Source organism: Garra rufa, chromosome 1 (genome assembly GCF_049309525.1).
Source record: "Garra rufa chromosome 1, GarRuf1.0, whole genome shotgun sequence".
In the NCBI taxonomy this organism is placed as follows: Eukaryota; Metazoa; Chordata; class Actinopteri; order Cypriniformes; family Cyprinidae; genus Garra; species Garra rufa.
The window spans coordinates 5,448,651-5,472,367 of NC_133361.1; the positions used below are offsets into that span (position 1 = coordinate 5,448,651).

At 35.7% G+C, this 23,717-nt stretch overlaps 1 protein-coding gene and 1 long non-coding RNA gene across 2 annotated transcripts in view; both read left to right on the plus strand.

Annotated features, from left to right (window-relative positions):
* The window catches only part of LOC141334223 (uncharacterized), a 93,015-nt gene extending 72,761 nt beyond the window's left edge, over window positions 1-20,254 (plus strand). The window contains exons 11-13 of the mRNA XM_073839320.1: window positions 17,870-17,968; window positions 19,414-19,536; window positions 20,247-20,254. Coding sequence (XP_073695421.1) covers window positions 17,870-17,968; window positions 19,414-19,536; window positions 20,247-20,254 — 230 coding nt within the window. The remainder of the gene's footprint in view (window positions 1-17,869; window positions 17,969-19,413; window positions 19,537-20,246) is intronic.
* A 520-nt stretch (window positions 20,255-20,774) lies between these two features.
* Window positions 20,775-22,827, plus strand: LOC141328597 (uncharacterized). Its single transcript, XR_012355180.1, has 4 exons — window positions 20,775-20,875; window positions 21,402-21,500; window positions 22,126-22,154; window positions 22,304-22,827. It is a non-coding gene; the product is annotated as an uncharacterized lncRNA (long non-coding RNA).
* Window positions 22,828-23,717: the final 890 nt, after the last annotated feature.

Below are 23,717 nucleotides of genomic sequence, written 5' to 3' on the forward strand. Positions count from 1 at the left end.
ATGCGTTAAAACATGCTAGCAGCTACCAATGTGTTAATTCTACATTATAATTATGTTAGCAACATGCTAATCATGCTATAAACATGCTAGCAACTAGCCTAAGACATGCTATCAGTGGAATAATTCATGCTAACAACATGCTAAACATAACATTAATGCGTTAAAACATGCTAGTAGCTACTAATGTGTTAATACATTATAATTGTTAGCAACATGCTAATCATGCTATAAACATGCTTGCAACTAGCCTAAGACATGCTATCAGTGGACTAATTCATGCTAGCAACATGCTAATCATAACATCAATGCGTTAAAACATGCTAGCAGCTACCAATGTGTTAATTCTACATTATAATTATGTTAGCAACATGCTAATCATGCTATAAACATGCTAGCAACTAGCCTAAGACATGCTATCAGTGGACTAATTCATATTAGCAACATGCTAATAATAACATCAATGCGTTAAAACATGCTAGCAGCTACCAGTGTGTTAATTCTACATTATAATTATGTTAGCAACATGCTAATCATGCTATAAACATGCTTGCAACTAGCCTAAGACATGCTATCAGTGGACTAATTCATGCTAGCAACATGCTAATCATAACATCAATGCGTTAAAACATGCTAGCAGCTACCAATGTGTTAATTCTACATTATAATTATGTTAGCAACATGCTAATCATGCTATAAACATGCTAGCAACTAGCCTAAGACATGCTATCAGTGGACTAATTCATATTAGCAACATGCTAATAATAACATCAATGCGTTAAAACATGCTAGCAGCTACCAGTGTGTTAATTCTACATTATAATTATGTTAGAGACATGCTAATCATGCTATAAACATGCTAGCAACTAGCCTAAGACATGCTATCAGTGGACTAATTTATGCTAGCAACATGCTAATCATAACATCAATGCGTTAAAACATGCTAGCAGCTACCAATGTGTTAATTCTACATTATAATTATGTTAGCAACATGCTAATCATGCTATAAACATGCTAGCAACTAGCCTAAGACATGCTATCAGTGGACTAATTCATATTAGCAACATGCTAATAATAACATCAATGCGTTAAAACATGCTAGCAGCTACCAGTGTGTTAATTCTACATTATAATTATGTTAGAGACATGCTAATCATGCTATAAACATGCTAGCAACTAGCCTAAGACATGCTATCAGTGGACTAATTTATGCTAGCAACATGCTAATCATAACATCAATGCGTTAAAACATGCTAGCAGCTACCAATGTGTTAATTCTACATTATAATTATGTTAGCAACATGCTAATCATGCTATAAACATGCTAGCAACTAGCCTAATTCATGCTAGCAACATGCTAAACATAACATTAATGCGTTAAAACATGCTAGTAGTATCAAAAGTAAAAAAAGAAATTTGGCCCCAAATGAGCAAACTAAACATCAGTGCTCAATGCACATACTGTAAACATACAGGAGGATTGCAGAACTTGTTCATAGCATGTATGTCAATCTGTGTGTGTGTTTGTATTTCAGCTTACTAATGTCATTTTGTATTTCAAGTGTTTATTGCACACTTTGATGCCTTGATGACAGTGGTAGGGACTTGAACTTAGCTAGAGTAATTAGTTACATGTAATTGAATTATGTCATTTAATTATAAACGACATTAAACTAATCTGTTACAGCTACTGAGAAATAACAAATACAGTTAAATTACAGTTACTTTTAAACATGTTTACAATTACAAAGTGGGTTACATGTAAATATTTTGATTGATTTATTTCCCAAATCGCATTGACTGCTTTAAAATAAGAGACACCAATGTTTCAGGAGTTAAACAGAGGTGCTAAAGATTTTGTGGCGGCTGTGCTTTAAAATTAAATTATTATAATCTTAAATCAAGTGATGAAGGATTTTGTAAAAGTAATTAGTGTTGAGTGCTACTGTAAGGTAAACCTGCCTGCTTAAAAAGTTTTTAACATTCATTAGAAATTTAGTAATCAAATGTAATGTTACATTACCTCTAAAGCAATTGAAATAGTTACACTACTTTTAAATTAAATTTTAAATAGGGAAATTTAATCTGTAGCCTATTACAGCCTATTTCCAAAATAACCTTCCCAACAATGTTGATACATTTGTGTTTTGAAATATACACTGTAAAAAGTGTTCACAAATTTTAAATTAAAAACCTTAGTTCAGCAGCTGCCTTAAGTTTTTAAGTTAAATCAGCTTAAAACTACAAGTCATTTTAACTTATTACTAAAAAATGAGTTGATATAACTTGTGACTTCAGTTGATTTAACTTAAAATCTTAAGGCAGCTGCTAAACTTGAGTTTTTAAGTGGAAACAGGTGAAAACTTTTTTACAGTGTATATAAAACAATTTCTTTTATTTGGATGAATTTGTCGGTCTTTTTAGCAGATTTACCAATTATTTTGTCTTTGCCTTAATTTCAAGCCCACAATTAGTTAAAGCTGTTGAAGAACTAATACTTTTGCACAAATTTGGCTATAATCCCCAACATCAGTTCTCACTATCTTTGATCACAAGCAAGTGATTTTGTCTAGGAATCGTAAAATGGAAAAAATAAATAAACAAATTAAAATAAATATGAAAAACCCTGCTGCATTTATTTAGTTTCTAGTAAATACAAATGGCTAGGTCCGCTCCGAGACCGCAACGCGACCACCTCCTCAACTGTACTAAACGCTTCCACTGCGAGAGAAAGCGGCAGCCCCAAATCCTAATTTTTTGGCTGGTAGATGCCATTTAACTCTCAAGACAGCTATGAGCTTGGCAGATTACTTCTCCCTCAAAGCCTGCACCTCGTCCATTTACACCATATAGCGGGACAAGTTATCCCTTACTTTTCAGCGTGAGAAATACAAGGTGTGGCGTGAGAGCGTGTGAATTGGTTGAAATGCGTGAGTCTCACGGTGAATGCGTGAGACTTCAGAGTAGAGACCTGCGCGGGACGGATTTTTCAGTCCCGATCCCGCCCGCTCCCGCAAGATTGTGTCCCGCGCCCGCCCGCTCCCGCAGAAATATACATTATCTCGTCCCGCTCCCGCACGCGACATTCATGATTTATCCCGCTCCCGCCCGCAAAAGCCCGCATAAAATTAACCTATATAGATTTTTTTCAGTACATTGATTGAATTTACATGAAACAGTTCTGTAACATCTGGTAAGTTCCACTAGACCCCAGCATAAACGCTCTGGATAAAATATTTGTTATTTAGGCTAAGCATCAACATTCACAAACCACTGTTATTCTTAACAAAAAAGCAAACATAAGCTACTGCGTGCATCCACGGCAGAATGCAAACAAAGCTTCTTTAAAGCTGACATCTCAGTATACGCGATCTCATAAAGCTCTTAAAACACAATGGATATTATGCACAATTAATCTTTAATACATGTCTACACTTTGAGTGTTGTAATTTGTAAGCACCCAATATTCAGCACTGTTCAATACTTTTTAGCAGCGAGTGGATTTTAACTTATCACCACTGATTGGCGATGTGTTCCAGAAATCAGCAGATGGCTACATTGCTCATAGTGATGCGCGGGTCGGGGTTTTTTTCAACCCGCGGGTCCCGCAATTATGAAATTATTTGGCCCGCCCCAGCCCGCCCCGCAGTACTGTGTCTATTTTTACAACCCGCCCCGCCCCGCACCCGCGACAATTAAATAGACATACTATGCATTGTAATGCAAATGAAAACCGAAAGTGCTTTTCGCCCTTTAAACTGGCAACAATACTGTACGATTATGAATATGAACCATAAATCAAATCATATTAATAACAAGATAATCAGTGGTGTAACGTTAGTGGTGCCGGAAGAAATGTGGGTATATATGCTTCATTTATGAATATCGGTTTGAACTTTCTATTTGAACGCATTCGTTTACTGGATCCTTGGACTGAAAGGTTTAAAGGTTCACTGGTTTAAGGAAGTTCTGATCATGAAAATCTGCTTCTTTTTATTTGTAAGATATTGTGTTCGTTATTATGTACTGTTTAAAATGACTAGGGTGCAGGACGCAGCGGGCGCAATACATTTCAAAGCAAGCCGGCGCCACAGTCCTGACTACATCATTGCTGTCTTTATTGTGTGTTTTTAGCGAATATTTACATTCATTCACATATCCTGGATGTGGTTGACTGTCATGATTTTGGCTAATGCAGGATAATGCGCATCAGAGGAGATTTAAATACGCATAGCACCAGGCCAGCAGAGCTGAATGTGAGTTCGCTTGATGCGCTTGTGGCTGGCAGCGGGAGCTGCTTGGCGCTTTCGTGACGTGACGTGTTGATAACCTTATTAAAGAACTTAATAAAATATGAAAATAGATATTCCCAAATATGTAATATAGGCTATAGGGGATTGCACGCAACATACATTGATTTTTTTAAATTTTATTTTGTTTTTAATGACCCGACCCAACCCGCCCCGCAAATAAAGTGACAGTTTCTTTACCCGCCCCAACCCGACCCGCGGGTTACCCGCGGGGCCCGCGGGTTATGAGACGACCCGCGCATCACTAATTGCTCACACTGCAAACAAGTTTTAAACCGAAACTGCCTATTCATGCGCTTACTGAGCATATTTATGTTGTTCTTGCTGCTTTTGTGCAATAGATGAATAACAATTTTTTGTCTTTAGATATTTTATGTTTAGATATTTCTATTTTGCGGGAGTCCCGCGAATCATTTTATTTTCCCGCATCCCGCACACACACGAGTCTCTACCCGCCCGCACCCACACTTGCCCATCAAGTTTTGTCCCGCGCCGCACTCTGTTGCATTGGGTCCCGCGGTACTCCCGCGGGATTGCAGGTCTCTACTTCAGAGCCCTGCTAATCATAACATCAATGCGTTAAAACAAGTTAGCAGTGTCCTAAATCATGTTTAAAAATGTTAGAAACTAGTCTTAGACATGCTATCAGTGGACTAATTCATGCTAGCAACATGCTAATCATAACATCAATGCGTTAAAACATGCTAGCAGCTACCAATGTGTTAATTCTACATTATAATTGTTAGCAACATGCTAATAATGCTATAAACATGCTAGCAACTAACCTAAGAGATGCTATCAGTGGCAACATGCTAATCATAACATCAATGTGTTAAAACACGTCAGCAGTGTGTTGAATCATGTTTAAACATGCTAGCAACTAGCCTAAGACGTGCTTTCAATGGACTTATTTATGCTAGCAACATGCTAATCATAACATCAATGCGTTAAAACATGCTACCAGCTACCAATGTGTTAATTCTACATTATAATTGTTAGCAACATGCTAATCATGCTATAAACATGCTAGCAACTAACCTAAGAGATGCTATCAGTGGCAACATGCTAATCATAACATCAATGTGTTAAAACACGTCAGCAGTGTGTTGAATCATGTTTAAACATGCTAGCAACTAACCTAAGACATGCTTTCAGTGGACTTATTTATGCTAGCAACATGCTAATCATAACATCAATGCGTTAAAACATGCTAGCAGCTACCAATGTGTTAATTCTACATTATAATTGTTAGCAACATGCTAATCATGCTATAAACATGCTAGCAACTAACCTAAGAGATGCTATCAGTGGCAACATGCTAATCATAACATCAATGTGTTAAAACACGTTAGAAGTGTGTTGAATCATGTTTAAACATGCTAGCAACTAACCTAAGACATGCTTTCAGTGGACTTATTTATGCTAGCAACATGCTAATCATAACATCAATGCGTTAAAACATGCTAGCAGCTACCAATGTGTTAATTCTACATTATAATTGTTAGCAACATGCTAATCATGCTATAAACATGCTAGCAACTAACCTAAGAGATGCTATCAGTGGCAACATGCTAATCATAACATCAATGTGTTAAAACACGTTAGCAGTGTGTTGAATCATGTTTAAACATGCTAGCAACTAACCTAAGACATGCTGTCAGTTGCAACATGCTAATCACAACATCAATGTGTTAAAACACGTCAGCAGTGTGTTGAATCATGTTTAAACATGCTAGCAACTAACCTAAGACATGCTGTCAGTTGCAACATGCTAATCACAACATCAATGTGTTAAAACACGTTAGCAGTGTGTTGAATCATGTTTAAACATGCTAGCAACTAACCTAAGACATGCTGTCAGTTGCAACATGCTAATCACAACATCAATGTGTTAAAACACGTCAGCAGTGTGTTGAATCATGTTTAAACATGCTAGCAACTAACCTAAGAGATGCTATCAGTGGCAACATGCTAATCACAACATCAATGTGTTAAAACACGTCAGCAGTGTGTTGAATCATGTTTAAACATGCTAGCAACTAACCTAAGACATGCTGTCAGTTGCAACATGCTAATCACAACATCAATGTGTTAAAACACGTTAGCAGTGTGTTGAATCATGTTTAAACATGCTAGCAACTAACCTAAGACATGCTGTCAGTTGCAACATGCTAATCACAACATCAATGTGTTAAAACACGTCAGCAGTGTGTTGAATCATGTTTAAACATGCTAGCAACTAACCTAAGAGATGCTATCAGTGGCAACATGCTAATCACAACATCAATGTGTTAAATCACGTCAGCAGTGTGTTGAATCATGTTTAAACATGCTAGCAACTAACCTAAGACATGCTTTCAGTGGACTTATTTATGCTAGCAACATGCTAATCATAACATCAATGCGTTAAAACATGCTAGCAGCTACCAATGTGTTAATTCTACATTATAATTGTTAGCAACATGCTAATCATGCTATAAGCATCCTAGCAACAAACCTAAGAGATGCTATCAGTGGCAACATGCTAATCATAACATCAATGTGTTAAAACACGTCAGCAGTGTGTTGAATCATGTTTAAACATGCTAGCAACTAACCTAAGACATGCTGTCAGTTGCAACATGCTAATCACAACATCAATGCGTTAAAACATGCTACCAGCTACCAATGTGTTAATTCTACATTATAATTGTTAGCAACATGCTAATCATGCTATAAACATGCTAGCAACTAACCTAAGACATGCTGTCAGTGGCAACATGCTAATCATAACATCAATGTGTTAAAACACGTCAGCAGTGTGTTGAATCATGTTTAAACATGCTAGCAACTAGCCTAAGACGTGCTTTCAATGGACTTATTTATGCTAGCAACATGCTAATCATAACATCAATGCGTTAAAACATGCTACCAGCTACCAATGTGTTAATTCTACATTATAATTGTTAGCAACATGCTAATCATGCTATAAACATGCTAGCAACTAACCTAAGAGATGCTATCAGTGGCAACATGCTAATCATAACATCAATGTGTTAAAACACGTCAGCAGTGTGTTGAATCATGTTTAAACATGCTAGCAACTAACCTAAGACATGCTGTCAGTTGCAACATGCTAATCACAACATCAATGTGTTAAAACACGTCAGCAGTGTGTTGAATCATGTTTAAACATGCTAGCAATTAACCTAAGACATGCTGTCAGTTGCAACATGCTAATCACAACATCAATGTGTTAAAACACGTCAGCAGTGTGTTGAATCATGTTTAAACATGCTAGCAAACTAACCTAAGACATGCTGTCAGTTGCAACATGCTAATCATAACATCAATGTGTTAAAACACGTCAGCAGTGTGTTGAATCATGTTTAAACATGCTAGCAACTAACCTAAGACATGCTGTCAGTGGACTTATTTATGCTAGCAACATGCTAATCATAACATCAATGCGTTAAAACATGCTACCAGCTACCAATGTGTTAATTCTACATTATAATTGTTAGCAACATGCTAATCATGCTATAAACATGCTAGCAACTAACCTAAGAGATGCTATCAGTGGCAACATGCTAATCATAACATCAATGTGTTAAAACACGTCAGCAGTGTGTTGAATCATGTTTAAACATGCTAGCAACTAACCTAAGACATGCTGTCAGTTGCAACATGCTAATCACAACATCAATGTGTTAAAACACGTCAGCAGTGTGTTGAATCATGTTTAAACATGCTAGCAACTAACCTAAGACATGCTGTCAGTTGCAACATGCTAATCACAACATCAATGTGTTAAAACACGTCAGCAGTGTGTTGAATCATGTTTAAACATGCTAGCAACTAACCTAAGACATGCTGTCAGTTGCAACATGCTAATCACAACATCAATGTGTTAAAACACGTCAGCAGTGTGTTGAATCATGTTTAAACATGCTAGCAAACTAACCTAAGACATGCTGTCAGTTGCAACATGCTAATCACAACATCAATGTGTTAAAACACGTCAGCAGTGTGTTGAATCATGTTTAAACATGCTAGCAACTAACCTAAGACATGCTGTCAGTTGCAACATGCTAATCATAACATCAATGTGTTAAAACACGTCAGCAGTGTGTTGAATCATGTTTAAACATGCTAGCAACTAACCTAAGACATGCTGTCAGTGGACTTATTTATGCTAGCAACATGCTAATCATAACATCAATGCGTTAAAACATGCTAGCAGCTACCAATGTGTTAATTCTACATTATAATTGTTAGCAACATGCTAATCATGCTATAAGCATCCTAGCAACAAACCTAAGAGATTCTATCAGTGGCAAAATGCTAATCATAACATCAATGTGTTAAAACACGTCAGCAGTGTGTTGAATCATGTTTAAACATGCTAGCAACTAGCCTAAGACATGCTTTCAGTGGACTTATTTATGCTAGCAACATGCTAATCATAACATCAATGCGTTAAAACATGCTAGCAGCTACCAATGTGTTAATTCTACATTATAATTGTTAGCAACATGCTAATCATGCTATAAGCATCCTAGCAACAAACCTAAGAGATGCTATCAGTGGCAACATGCTAATCATAACATCAATGTGTTAAAACAAGTCAGCAGTGTGTTGAATCATGTTTAAACATGCTAGCAACTAACCTAAGACATGCTGTCAGTTGCAACATGCTAATCACAACATCAATGTGTTAAAACACGTCAGCAGTGTGTTGAATCATGTTTAAACATGCTAGCAAACTAACCTAAGACATGCTGTCAGTTGCAACATGCTAATCACAACATCAATGTGTTAAAACACGTTAGCAGTGTGTTGAATCATGTATAAACATGCTAGCAACTAACCTAAGACATGCTTTCAGTGGACTTATTTATGCTAGCAACATGCTAATCATAACATCAATGCGTTAAAACATGCTAGCAGCTACCAATGTGTTAATTCTACATTATAATTGTTAGCAACATGCTAATCATGCTATAAACATGCTAGCAACTAACCTAAGAGATGCTATCAGTGGCAACATGCTAATCATAACATCAATGTGTTAAAACACGTCAGCAGTGTGTTGAATCATGTTTAAACATGCTAGCAACTAACCTAAGACATGCTGTCAGTTGCAACATGCTAATCACAACATCAATGTGTTAAAACACGTCAGCAGTGTGTTGAATCATGTTTAAACATGCTAGCAAACTAACCTAAGACATGCTGTCAGTTGCAACATGCTAATCACAACATCAATGTGTTAAAACACGTCAGCAGTGTGTTGAATCATGTTTAAACATGCTAGCAACTAACCTAAGACATGCTGTCAGTTGCAACATGCTAATCATAACATCAATGTGTTAAAACACGTCAGCAGTGTGTTGAATCATGTTTAAACATGCTAGCAACTAACCTAAGACATGCTGTCAGTGGACTTATTTATGCTAGCAACATGCTAATCATAACATCAATGCGTTAAAACATGCTAGCAGCTACCAATGTGTTAATTCTACATTATAATTGTTAGCAACATGCTAATCATGCTATAAGCATCCTAGCAACAAACCTAAGAGATTCTATCAGTGGCAACATGCTAATCATAACATCAATGTGTTAAAACACGTCAGCAGTGTGTTGAATCATGTTTAAACATGCTAGCAACTAGCCTAAGACATGCTTTCAGTGGACTTATTTATGCTAGCAACATGCTAATCATAACATCAATGCGTTAAAACATGCTAGCAGCTACCAATGTGTTAATTCTACATTATAATTGTTAGCAACATGCTAATCATGCTATAAGCATCCTAGCAACAAACCTAAGAGATGCTATCAGTGGCAACATGCTAATCATAACATCAATGTGTTAAAACACGTCAGCAGTGTGTTGAACCTTGTTAAAACATGCTAGCAACTAGCCTAAGACGTGCTTTCAATGGACTTATTTATGCTAGCAACATGCTAATCATAACATCAATGCGTTAAAACATGCTACCAGCTACCAATGTGTTAATTCTACATTATAATTGTTAGCAACATGCTAATCATGCTATAAACATGCTAGCAACTAACCTAAGAGATGCTATCAGTGGCAACATGCTAATCATAACATCAATGTGTTAAAACACGTTAGCAGTGTGTTGAATCATGTTTAAACATGCTAGCAACTAACATAAGACATGCTGTCAGTTGCAACATGCTAATCACAACATCAATGTGTTAAAACACGTCAGCAGTGTGTTGAATCATGTTTAAACATGCTAGCAACTAACCTAAGACATGCTGTCAGTTGCAACATGCTAATCACAACATCAATGTGTTAAAACACGTCAGCAGTGTGTTGAATCATGTTTAAACATGCTAGCAACTAACCTAAGACATGCTGTCAGTTGCAACATGCTAATCACAACATCAATGTGTTAAAACACGTCAGCAGTGTGTTGAATCATGTTTAAACATGCTAGCAACTAACCTAAGACATGCTGTCAGTTGCAACATGCTAATCACAACATCAATGTGTTAAATCACGTCAGCAGTGTGTTGAATCATGTTTAAACATGCTAGCAACTAACCTAAGACATGCTTTCAGTGGACTTATTTATGCTAGCAACATGCTAATCATAACATCAATGCGTTAAAACATGCTAGCAGCTACCAATGTGTTAATTCTACATTATAATTGTTAGCAACATGCTAATCATGCTATAAACATGCTAGCAACTAACCTAAGAGATGCTATCAGTGGCAACATGCTAATCATAACATCAATGTGTTAAAACACGTTAGCAGTGTGTTGAATCATGTTTAAACATGCTAGCAACTAACCTAAGACATGCTTTCAGTGGACTTATTTATGCTAGCAACATGCTAATCATAACATCAATGCGTTAAAACATGCTAGCAGCTACCAATGTGTTAATTCTACATTATAATTGTTAGCAACATGCTAATCATGCTATAAACATGCTAGCAACTAACCTAAGAGATGCTATCAGTGGCAACATGCTAATCATAACATCAATGTGTTAAAACACGTTAGCAGTGTGTTGAATCATGTTTAAACATGCTAGCAACTAACCTAAGACATGCTTTCAGTGGACTTATTTATGCTAGCAACATGCTAATCATAACATCAATGCGTTAAAACATGCTAGCAGCTACCAATGTGTTAATTCTACATTATAATTGTTAGCAACATGCTAATCATGCTATAAACATGCTAGCAACTAACCTAAGAGATGCTATCAGTGGCAACATGCTAATCATAACATCAATGTGTTAAAACACGTTAGCAGTGTGTTGAATCATGTTTAAACATGCTAGCAACTAACCTAAGACATGCTGTCAGTTGCAACATGCTAATCACAACATCAATGTGTTAAAACACGTTAGCAGTGTGTTGAATCATGTTTAAACATGCTAGCAACTAACCTAAGACATGCTGTCAGTTGCAACATGCTAATCACAACATCAATGTGTTAAAACACGTTAGCAGTGTGTTGAATCATGTTTAAACATGCTAGCAACTAACCTAAGACATGCTGTCAGTTGCAACATGCTAATCACAACATCAATGTGTTAAAACACGTTAGCAGTGTGTTGAATCATGTTTAAACATGCTAGCAACTAACCTAAGAGATGCTATCAGTGGCAACATGCTAATCACAACATCAATGTGTTAAAACATGTTAGCAGTGTGTTGAATCATGCTATAAACATGCTAGCAACTAACCTAAGACATGCTGTCAGTTGCAACATGCTAATCACAACATCAATGTGTTAAAACACGTTAGCAGTGTGTTGAATCATGTTTAAACATGCTAGCAACTAACCTAAGACATGCTGTCAGTTGCAACATGCTAATCACAACATCAATGTGTTAAAACACGTCAGCAGTGTGTTGAATCATGTTTAAACATGCTAGCAACTAACCTAAGACATGCTTTCAGTGGACTTATTTATGCTAGCAACATGCTAATCATAACATCAATGCGTTAAAACATGCTAGCAGCTACCAATGTGTTAATTCTACATTATAATTGTTAGCAACATGCTAATCATGCTATAAACATGCTAGCAACTAACCTAAGAGATGCTATCAGTGGCAACATGCTAATCATAACATCAATGTGTTAAAACACGTTAGCAGTGTGTTGAATCATGTTTAAACATGCTAGCAACTAACCTAAGACATGCTGTCAGTTGCAACATGCTAATCACAACATCAATGTGTTAAAACACGTTAGCAGTGTGGTGAATCATGTTTAAACATGCTAGCAACTAACCTAAGATATGCTGTCAGTTGCAACATGCTAATCACAACATCAATGTGTTAAAACACGTTAGCAGTGTGTTGAATCATGCTATAAACATGCTAGCAACTAACCTAAGACATGCTGTCAGTTGCAACATGCTAATCACAACATCAATGTGTTAAAACACGTCAGCAGTGTGTTGAATCATGCTATAAACATGCTAGCAACTAACCTAAGAGATGCTATCAGTGGCAACATGCTAATCATAACATCAATGTGTTAAAACACGTTAGCAGTGTGTTGAATCATGTTTAAACATGCTAGCAACTAACCTAAGACATGCTGTCAGTTGCAACATGCTAATCACAACATCAATGTGTTAAAACACGTCAGCAGTGTGTTGAATCATGTTTAAACATGCTAGCAACTAACCTAAGACATGCTGTCAGTTGCAACATGCTAATCACAACATCAATGTGTTAAATCACGTCAGCAGTGTGTTGAATCATGTTTAAACATGCTAGCAACTAACCTAAGACATGCTTTCAGTGGACTTATTTATGCTAGCAACATGCTAATCATAACATCAATGCGTTAAAACATGCTAGCAGCTACCAATGTGTTAATTCTACATTATAATTGTTAGCAACATGCTAATCATGCTATAAACATGCTAGCAACTAACCTAAGAGATGCTATCAGTGGCAACATGCTAATCATAACATCAATGTGTTAAAACACGTTAGCAGTGTGTTGAATCATGTTTAAACATGCTAGCAACTAACCTAAGACATGCTTTCAGTGGACTTATTTATGCTAGCAACATGCTAATCATAACATCAATGCGTTAAAACATGCTAGCAGCTACCAATGTGTTAATTCTACATTATAATTGTTAGTAACATGCTAATCATGCTATAAACATGCTAGCAACTAACCTAAGAGATGCTATCAGTGGCAACATGCTAATCATAACATCAATGTGTTAAAACACGTTAGCAGTGTGTTGAATCATGTTTAAACATGCTAGCAACTAACCTAAGACATGCTGTCAGTTGCAACATGCTAATCACAACATCAATGTGTTAAAACACGTTAGCAGTGTGTTGAATCATGTTTAAACATGCTAGCAACTAACCTAAGACATGCTGTCAGTTGCAACATGCTAATCACAACATCAATGTGTTAAAACACGTTAGCAGTGTGTTGAATCATGCTATAAACATGCTAGCAACTAACCTAAGACATGCTGTCAGTTGCAACATGCTAATCACAACATCAATGTGTTAAAACACGTTAGCAGTGTGTTGAATCATGTTTAAACATGCTAGCAACTAACCTAAGACATGCTGTCAGTTGCAACATGCTAATCACAACATCAATGTGTTAAAACACGTTAGCAGTGTGTTGAATCATGCTATAAACATGCTAGCAACTAACCTAAGACATGCTGTCAGTTGCAACATGCTAATCACAACATCAATGTGTTAAAACACGTTAGCAGTGTGTTGAATCATGCTATAAACATGCTAGCAACTAACCTAAGACATGCTGTCAGTTGCAACATGCTAATCACAACATCAATGTGTTAAAACACGTCAGCAGTGTGTTGAATCATGTTTAAACATGCTAGCAACTAACCTAAGACATGCTTTCAGTGGACTTATTTATGCTAGCAACATGCTAATCATAACATCAATGCGTTAAAACATGCTAGCAGCTACCAATGTGTTAATTCTACATTATAATTGTTAGCAACATGCTAATCATGCTATAAACATGCTAGCAACTAACCTAAGAGATGCTATCAGTGGCAACATGCTAATCATAACATCAATGTGTTAAAACACGTTAGCAGTGTGTTGAATCATGTTTAAACATGCTAGCAACTAACCTAAGACATGCTGTCAGTTGCAACATGCTAATCACAACATCAATGTGTTAAAACACGTTAGCAGTGTGTTGAATCATGTTTAAACATGCTAGCAACTAACCTAAGACATGCTGTCAGTTGCAACATGCTAATCACAACATCAATGTGTTAAAACACGTTAGCAGTGTGTTGAATCATGCTATAAACATGCTAGCAACTAACCTAAGACATGCTGTCAGTTGCAACATGCTAATCACAACATCAATGTGTTAAAACACGTTAGCAGTGTGTTGAATCATGCTATAAACATGCTAGCAACTAACCTAAGAGATGCTATCAGTGGCAACATGCTAATCATAACATCAATGTGTTAAAACACGTTAGCAGTGTGTTGAATCATGTTTAAACATGCTAGCAACTAACCTAAGACATGCTGTCAGTTGCAACATGCTAATCACAACATCAATGTGTTAAAACACGTCAGCAGTGTGTTGAATCATGTTTAAACATGCTAGCAACTAACCTAAGACATGCTGTCAGTTGCAACATGCTAATCACAACATCAATGTGTTAAAACACGTCAGCAGTATGTTGAATCATGTATAAACATGCTAGCAACTAGCCTAAGACATGCTGTCAGTTGCAACATGCTAATCACAACATCAATGTGTTAAAACACGTCAGCAGTGTGTTGAATCATGTATAAACATGCTAGCAACTAGCCTAAGACATGCTGTCAGTTGCAACATGCTAATCACAACATCAATGTGTTAAAACACGTCAGCAGTGTGTTGAATCATGTATAAACATGCTAGCAACTAGCCTAAGACATGCTGTCAGTTGCAACATGCTAATCACAACATCAATGTGTTAAAACACGTCAGCAGTGTGTTGAATCATGTATAAACATGCTAGCAACTAACCTAAGACATGCTGTCAGTTGCAACATGCTAATCACAACATCAATGTGTTAAAACACGTCAGCAGTGTGTTGAATCATGTATAAACATGCTAGCAACTAACCTAAGACATGCTGTCAGTTGCAACATGCTAATCACAACATCAATGTGTTAAAACACGTTAGCAGTGTGTTGAATCATGTTTAAACATGCTAGCAACTAACCTAAGACATGCTGTCAGTTGCAACATGCTAATCACAACATCAATGTGTTAAAACACGTTAGCAGTGTGTTGAATCATGTTTAAACATGCTAGCAACTAACCTAAGAGATGCTATCAGTGGCAACATGCTAATCACAACATCAATGTGTTAAAACACGTTAGCAGTGTGTTGAATCATGTTTAAACATGCTAGCAACTAACCTAAGACATGCTGTCAGTTGCAACATGCTAATCACAACATCAATGTGTTAAAACACGTTAGCAGTGTGTTGAATCATGCTATAAACATGCTAGCAACTAACCTAAGACATGCTGTCAGTTGCAACATGCTAATCACAACATCAATGTGTTAAAACACGTTAGCAGTGTGTTGAATCATGTTTAAACATGCTAGCAACTAACCTAAGAGATGCTATCAGTGGCAACATGCTAATCATAACATCAATGTGTTAAAACACGTCAGCAGTGTGTTGAATCATGTTTAAACATGCTAGCAACTAACCTAAGACATGCTGTCAGTTGCAACATGCTAATCACAACATCAATGTGTTAAAACACGTCAGCAGTGTGTTGAATCATGTATAAACATGCTAGCAACTAGCCTAAGACATGCTGTCAGTTGCAACATGCTAATCATAACATCAATGTGTTAAAACACGTCAGCAGTGTGTTGAATCATGTATAAACATGCTAGCAACTAACCTAAGACATGCTGTCAGTTGCAACATGCTAATCATAACATCAATGTGTTAAAACACGTTAGCAGTGTGTTGAATCATGTATAAACATGCTAGCAACTAGCCTAAGACATGCTGTCAGTTGCAACATGCTAATCACAACATCAATGTGTTAAAACACGTCAGCAGTGTGTTGAATCATGTATAAACATGCTAGCAACTAGCCTAAGACATGCTGTCAGTTGCAACATGCTAATCATAACATCAATGTGTTAAAACACGTTAGCAGTGTGTTGAATCATGTATAAACATGCTAGCAACTAGCCTAAGACATGCTGTCAGTTGCAACATGCTAATCACAACATCAATGTGTTAAAACACGTCAGCAGTGTGTTGAATCATGTATAAACATGCTAGCAACTAGCCTAAGACATGCTGTCAGTTGCAACATGCTAATCACAACATCAATGTGTTAAAACACGTCAGCAGTGTGTTGAATCATGTATAAACATGCTAGCAACTAGCCTAAGACATGCTGTCAGTTGCAACATGCTAATCACAACATCAATGTGTTAAAACACGTCAGCAGTGTGTTGAATCATGTTTAAACATGCTAGCAACTAACCTAAGACATGCTGTCAGTTGCAACATGCTAATCACAACATCAATGTGTTAAAACACGTCAGCAGTGTGTTGAATCATGTATAAACATGCTAGCAACTAGCCTAAGACATGCTGTCAGTTGCAACATGCTAATCATAACATCAATGTGTTAAAACACGTCAGCAGTGTGTTGAATCATGTATAAACATGCTAGCAACTAACCTAAGACATGCTGTCAGTTGCAACATGCTAATCATAACATCAATGTGTTAAAACACGTTAGCAGTGTGTTGAATCATGTATAAACATGCTAGCAACTAGCCTAAGACATGCTGTCAGTTGCAACATGCTAATCACAACATCAATGTGTTAAAACACGTCAGCAGTGTGTTGAATCATGTATAAACATGCTAGCAACTAGCCTAAGACATGCTGTCAGTTGCAACATGCTAATCACAACATCAATGCGTTAAAACATCTTAGCAGTATATTGAATCATGTTTTAAACATGCTAGAAACATGATATCAGCATCATAACCATGTGCTGGAAAGATGCTAGCAACATTCTAACTATGTTCTAATCATGTTAGAATTGTGGCTATATTATAAATGTGTGTACTATTTTAATAAAATTATTATTATTTTTGTGTAACTAATTTATAAAAGCACTAGTCGGGACAAGTGTTGCAAATTAGCTTTAGCTAAAAGCGTTATGATACATGCATGGGATGACAGTTTTTCCAGTATTGTCTGTGTTTATTATCTGTCCTTAACTAATAAAACATTAAATAAAGTGAATAGAAACATAGTATATACATGCTAACTGTGTTGAAAACGTGAATAGCAGCCTGCAAATAGCATGTTAATCATATGAGAAACATGCTAGCAGCACATTAATAACCTGTTGACAGAAAAAGAAAAACAGTGTGTGCTATTGCGTAGGTTTTGAAGCACGTATGCATTTAACCCCTGATCTGCTATATTTCTGTCAGTATGAAAGTGTTCTTCATCAAATCATTCTCTCACTCTTGTCTTTTTCAGTTTCACTTTCAGTCTTGAGAACAGTGATGCTAGTCTTCATATTAGTGACTAATGTAGTGATGATCGGCCTTTACATATTCACACTGGACAACAGAACAGGTATGATTCATGTTTCAATACTGTTAGCAAATACTTCATTGTTCCAACAAATGTGATTTCTACAAAGTGTTTTCATGTTCATTAACCTCTTATGAATTAATGGATCAGATCATATTTTTGGATAAGCAAAGAAACAAAGAAACAAAAAATGTTTAGTCTTTATTAATGACTGAAAGCTTACTTTAAGTAGGTTTCAATATTTCCACACATGCTTAGAGTAACCAAACTTACCGTATTTACTAGTTGCCATAGCAACACTATGCAGAGAAAAAAAGAGCGCCAAAATTCAAAAGCATTTTGAAGATATCGCTGAATATTTATTTTACCATAGTAAAAGTACATTTGTGGCTGAAGTAAACTTTTCATTTCAATTTTTAGTATTCATTTAAAATTAGACAAAACTGCTATTATTTTAAACTCCAGTTGCACAGATGTGACCATATGCCCCACTGGTATTAAACTATATGCTATTCTATGACATTAGCGGTGCAATTTACACTATTGACTTCTAAGGATTTTGATAAGAAACCACAGGTGAAAAAAGGCTGACAATCAATGTTTAATGAAAATTAAAAATTACATTATTCTTATTTTTTAAAATAACGTCATTACTTCATTTGAAAAAGTTAACACATGTATTTTACTGACAAAATATTTTAGTTTGTTGTGTATATTTTCTTCATTCGATCAGATAACATTTTAAGCTGTCATATGGTCCTGTTACAATGTACCCCACCTACGGGGCATGTTGTCACGTTTCACTTCATGTCTTTTGAGGTAAATAACAAAAAACGTATACACTGTAAATATGAAACAAAGCGATATATGTGTACTAGACAAGTGTGAACCTCACATTTACATAAACCGAGAAATTCAAAAAGTGTTGTGCCCCGCGCTCCCCTACATCTGTATCATAGCAAAAACTACTAGCTGAACTAATAAAGTTAGTAATACTCAAGAACAACTACATAAATGACAAGCGTAGATGAATACAGCATGAGGTTACTAATAAAGTCAGTAACACTAGTGTTCAGGTGCAGAAATGTGTTAATTGTAAAAGAGGACAGTAGTGCTCTTCACAGTCGGTGTTTATAGGCTGCTGTGTTTTTAAGATCAAATGCACAAAGCTAATACTGACACATGTGGTTTCTTTCTAAGCTGCCTGTTCGGTTCACGTAAGACAGTGTCAGAGTCGTGGCACAGAGGGTTTGATCACATGATCAGGAAATATAATGCTGTTGTGTTTATGGAGGTTTGGATCTGATCTGTGAATCTCTCTCTCTCTCTCTCTCTCTCTCTCTCTCTCTCTCTCTCTCTCTCTCTCTCTCTCTCCTGTCCTGTTTGATCTTCAGCTGTCCTGAATTATGAAGACCAAAACACTTATAATCAAGACACCTGTGTAAAACTGTGATGGAGAAGTGACGCTTTATTTGCTTGTTTTACAGATCCGATCGGATGGGGCTGTGTGATGGTGTTTCTGCAGATAATCTGGACAATCATGTACTTCTCAGATGTTGTTAACGATGATTTTTTCAGAATATTTAATGTTTCTATCAGGTTGTCTCGAGGTACAGTATCAAACATATACTCTGACCATCTTCTTTGTGTAATGTTTTTCTGCATCAATTTGGGTTCATGTGCAATTAAATAATTGAGTAGCTCAAAATGAAAGTAAACATTGCAGGACCAGTAATATTAGGCAGATTTGAGTGGGTTTAGAAAATACAAAAAAAAAAAAAAAAAAAACAGCTGTCAGACCCAATGGGTTGGATGTGACTGTCATCAGTTCCATTGATTTGTGTTTTTAAACCATTATTAAATCATAATCAGTTATAAATCAATTCCTAATAAACACAAAACTTTAACTGTCAGTCCACTTTGTAAGCACAGAAAATACCCTGAACTCTGAAAGTAGATGGATGTAATTCATGAATGTTTAAAAATACAGACCTAAGATTGGTCTCTTTTTTAAAGAAGATGTTCAGAATATTATTGCTGACGTAAAAGCACTAAACATTTCTGTTTTATGCAAAATATAGCCTATATTTTACAAAACAGGTCTAAAACGGACAGCATATCAAAGCCGAGGTTGTGTTCCCAATTTTAAATTGATATAACAAAAAATCAGCTCATTGTGAAATTTAGTTTAGATGCTGTACCAAAAATAGCCACTAGGCGACACTCACCCTCCATTTATTGTTTAATTTAATTTAATAATTATTTAATTTTATTTAGATAGCGTTCTGCTGTCACAAATGAATACTTTTTCCAAATACAGAACCTTGAGTCTCAGACCTTTGCAGTAATGTGTGTTTTGTCAAGATTGGGGGAGAAAAACTAAAATGCAGTAAATATTGTAAAATTTGAAATGTTGAGTGAGGAGCCCGCTAGTTGTATTTAAAGTACTGTTTCAATGGTATGTCCAATTTCAAAACAATTTCACAGAAATAATTGTGAGAGTTTAAGATTGCAAATGCAACTACTTTATGATGAGTATTAAAGTGTTTAATTGGAAAAGGCAATAAATATAAAGTGCACCAACCATCTTGTTAGCAGGAAACGGACAGTCAAGATGATCTGTAGAATAATGAATGTCTGAAATCAGTCACATCAGACTCCACACAGATTAAACAAATGCTAAGAAATGAGCTAAGCAAGCAAAAAAATATATTTTCTCAAATACTTAAATAGTGATTAATTAAAATAAAGCATTACATATAAAATACATATTTTATTATATAAGCATGTTATGTCTCTATCGTATTGCATTTGTTTGAACCTCATAATAAAATGTTTAAACTTGCATTCCAGATTTTCACCGTTACGTTCCTGTGTATGTGTTTGGATCAGTTGGTGTTGTTTTACTGAACTCTGCTGCATTAATAATAGAACTGATACTGAAAACAGGTGAGTGAACAACACACACTTTAATATACACTATTTGTTTGTTTTTTTTAAACTTAAAATGAAAAATAAATTCCATAGTAAAGTTGATGGTAAATATACTTTGAACTTGTATTAATAATTAATATTATGAGCTGAATTTATCAGGAGCAGTTATCTTACAATAAAATAATTGACCCTGGACCACAAAACCAATCGTAAGTCGCAATAGGCAAAAATACATTGTATGAGTCAAAAAAAAAAGGATATTAAGATCATGTTCAATGAAGATATTTTGTAAATTCCCTACTGTAAATATATCAAAACTTTATTTTTATTTTGCTTTACAACTTTAAAGGCGATTTTCTCAATATTTAGATTTTTTTTTGCACCCTCAGATTGCAGATTTTCAAATAGTTGTATCTCGACCAACTACAATAAACACCCATATGACTGGTTTTGTAGTCCAGGATCACATATGATTTTACATCAGCTGTTAAGATTGAATTTCTCAATACAGTGATGATTTAAAAATGACTGTGTTTTTCAGTGATTGGTCACCGTATGATGGCAGATCTGAGATTCATTGTCTTTCCTTCTGAATGCTTATTTGCTGCGTCTCTGCTCATTTCAGCAATCTCAGGATCCAGTGAGTATAAACCTGAATGGTTTCTATTACAAACCATTAGATCACATTTACATCAAATGATCTGATCTTCAAATGTTTTCCTGCTTCTCACTTTTTTTCCATCACTCTCAGTCATTTGCCTCAAGCTTCATTCAGTATATAGATGATAATTCCTTCAGTGGTGTGTCTCTTTGTGTTGATATGCTGTAAAGCTGGTGTTTAACAATGAGTTTTTAATAACTGAGAGATTCAGAGCACACTAGCTGGACCTTATGTATCTAATAATAACCTGCCATTTACTCTGTCAGCCCCTTTAAAATTAAAATCTTACAATTCAAGCATCTGCTAAGATTCAAAAAGTCACCATTAAAATCATTCAGAGAGATTCAAGTGTGAGCATGTAACAATGGCAGGGGCAGGAACTGGATTAATTTAAACATAAAACGCTAAACCAAAACTCAAAATAATCAAACAAATCAAATGATAGCTGCCATGCTGCTTTGTGCTTTGTGTGCATGCACACAAAGCATTAAATATCCCGGGAATGATCTAAGTGAACAACTAGTTCTTCAATGCAATTGAACTGAAAATGATCAGATTCAAACTAATTCACTAATGTCCTTCTCTCTCTCTTCTGGCCTCACAGAGATCGCAAACTGTCTGAAGTCTTGTCAGGTTAGTATCATTTATTAAGCTGCATTGATTTGAGATTAAAACTGACCCGCAACATCAGGAGACTTTTTACTTTATGCTAAATAATTCTCAAAAAGTATAAGGATGTCACATGAATAATGTTTGAATGGCATGTTTTGTCCTAAACACAGAACAAAATGAAATCTGTGCGAGTCAAAAGATCACCGAAGAACCAGAGCCCAGGAGACGAACAAGGTACAAGTATTCCTCTGAATACTGGAGATCAGACGGTTTAAGTGGAGTCTCAAACGTGACAAAGAGATTTAAAGAAGGCACAATCTTCTGCAATGCAGCTTTGAAACAACAAATGGATTGGGAAAAGCACCAAACTAACAATGACACACTGATTTTGATCAGAAGCTCATGTGTTATTCACATTAATATCAGTAGTTTTGCACTGTGAGCTCTGTAATTTGTATGTTTTTATTATTTGTTTTATTTGTGTAAATAGCTGTAAATATATGGAGGGTGTGTTTTAGTGTGTTGAAATACTTGCTTTGTATATACATGATGCTAGCTGTAAGCAAATTTCAATTGTGTAAATAAATCAGAAACACTGAGACTAAATAGTTAAACCTTCAGACAGCAGATGCTTCATTATGACATTATCTACATAATAAAAACATAATGACACACATTATTTACATTTAGTTTAATTCAGCCTATTGAGACAAATATCATCATGTTTGCACCAGAGTTGGTTTTTCTATTGTTTTTTCTATAGTGTTTTGAATTATTAAATATTTCTCAAGGTCAATGGCTGCTGAATGTCTCATTATCAGTCCACTTCAGTAAAGTTCAGTTCATCTGATCTAGAGTTACGATGTGGTTTATTGAGTGTTTAGTCTGATCATAGAGCAGATTTTCCTCAGCTCTGTGTTCATGTGTGATTCCCACAGGAGCAGATCCTCACAAACACACATTCATGACCATAATACAGTTTTTACAATCGTTTTTGCACTAATAACAGAAACGTAATGTAATTTTTCAAAACTCTAGACGCATTCACAACCAATGATCAAAATGCACATTTTTCTAAACACTTAACACTTTTCTCAAATGCTTGGATACAATACATACAAGCCAAAGATCATTTGTTCATTGATCTAAAATCACCTGTTCAAAATGACACACCTTAACCCTTATGCGGTCTTCGTTTTGGAATCACACTCATGGTCTTTGGGGTCTCTAGAGACCCCAGGCAACAAAACTTAAATTGTGTAACAAAATAATAGTTTAAAAAAATATATAATTTTTTTTGCTCCACAATTGTGCAGTTGTCGTAGGATTTATGCTATTTTTTAAATATATATAAATTATTAAATAAATATTTATTTTTAATAGTTTTATATGCAAAAACAGCTTTTTATGTAAAATTCACTTTACAAAATACCCACATTTTAAACTTTCATTCATGGGGATAACATGGATAATTTGATATGGTTTAGAGTAAGATTTTTGCCCATTTTTTCGGAAAATGCAGTTTTAAAAGTAAAAAAAATATAACTTTTACCACTAGATGGCTGCAGAGCACTACTATTGACT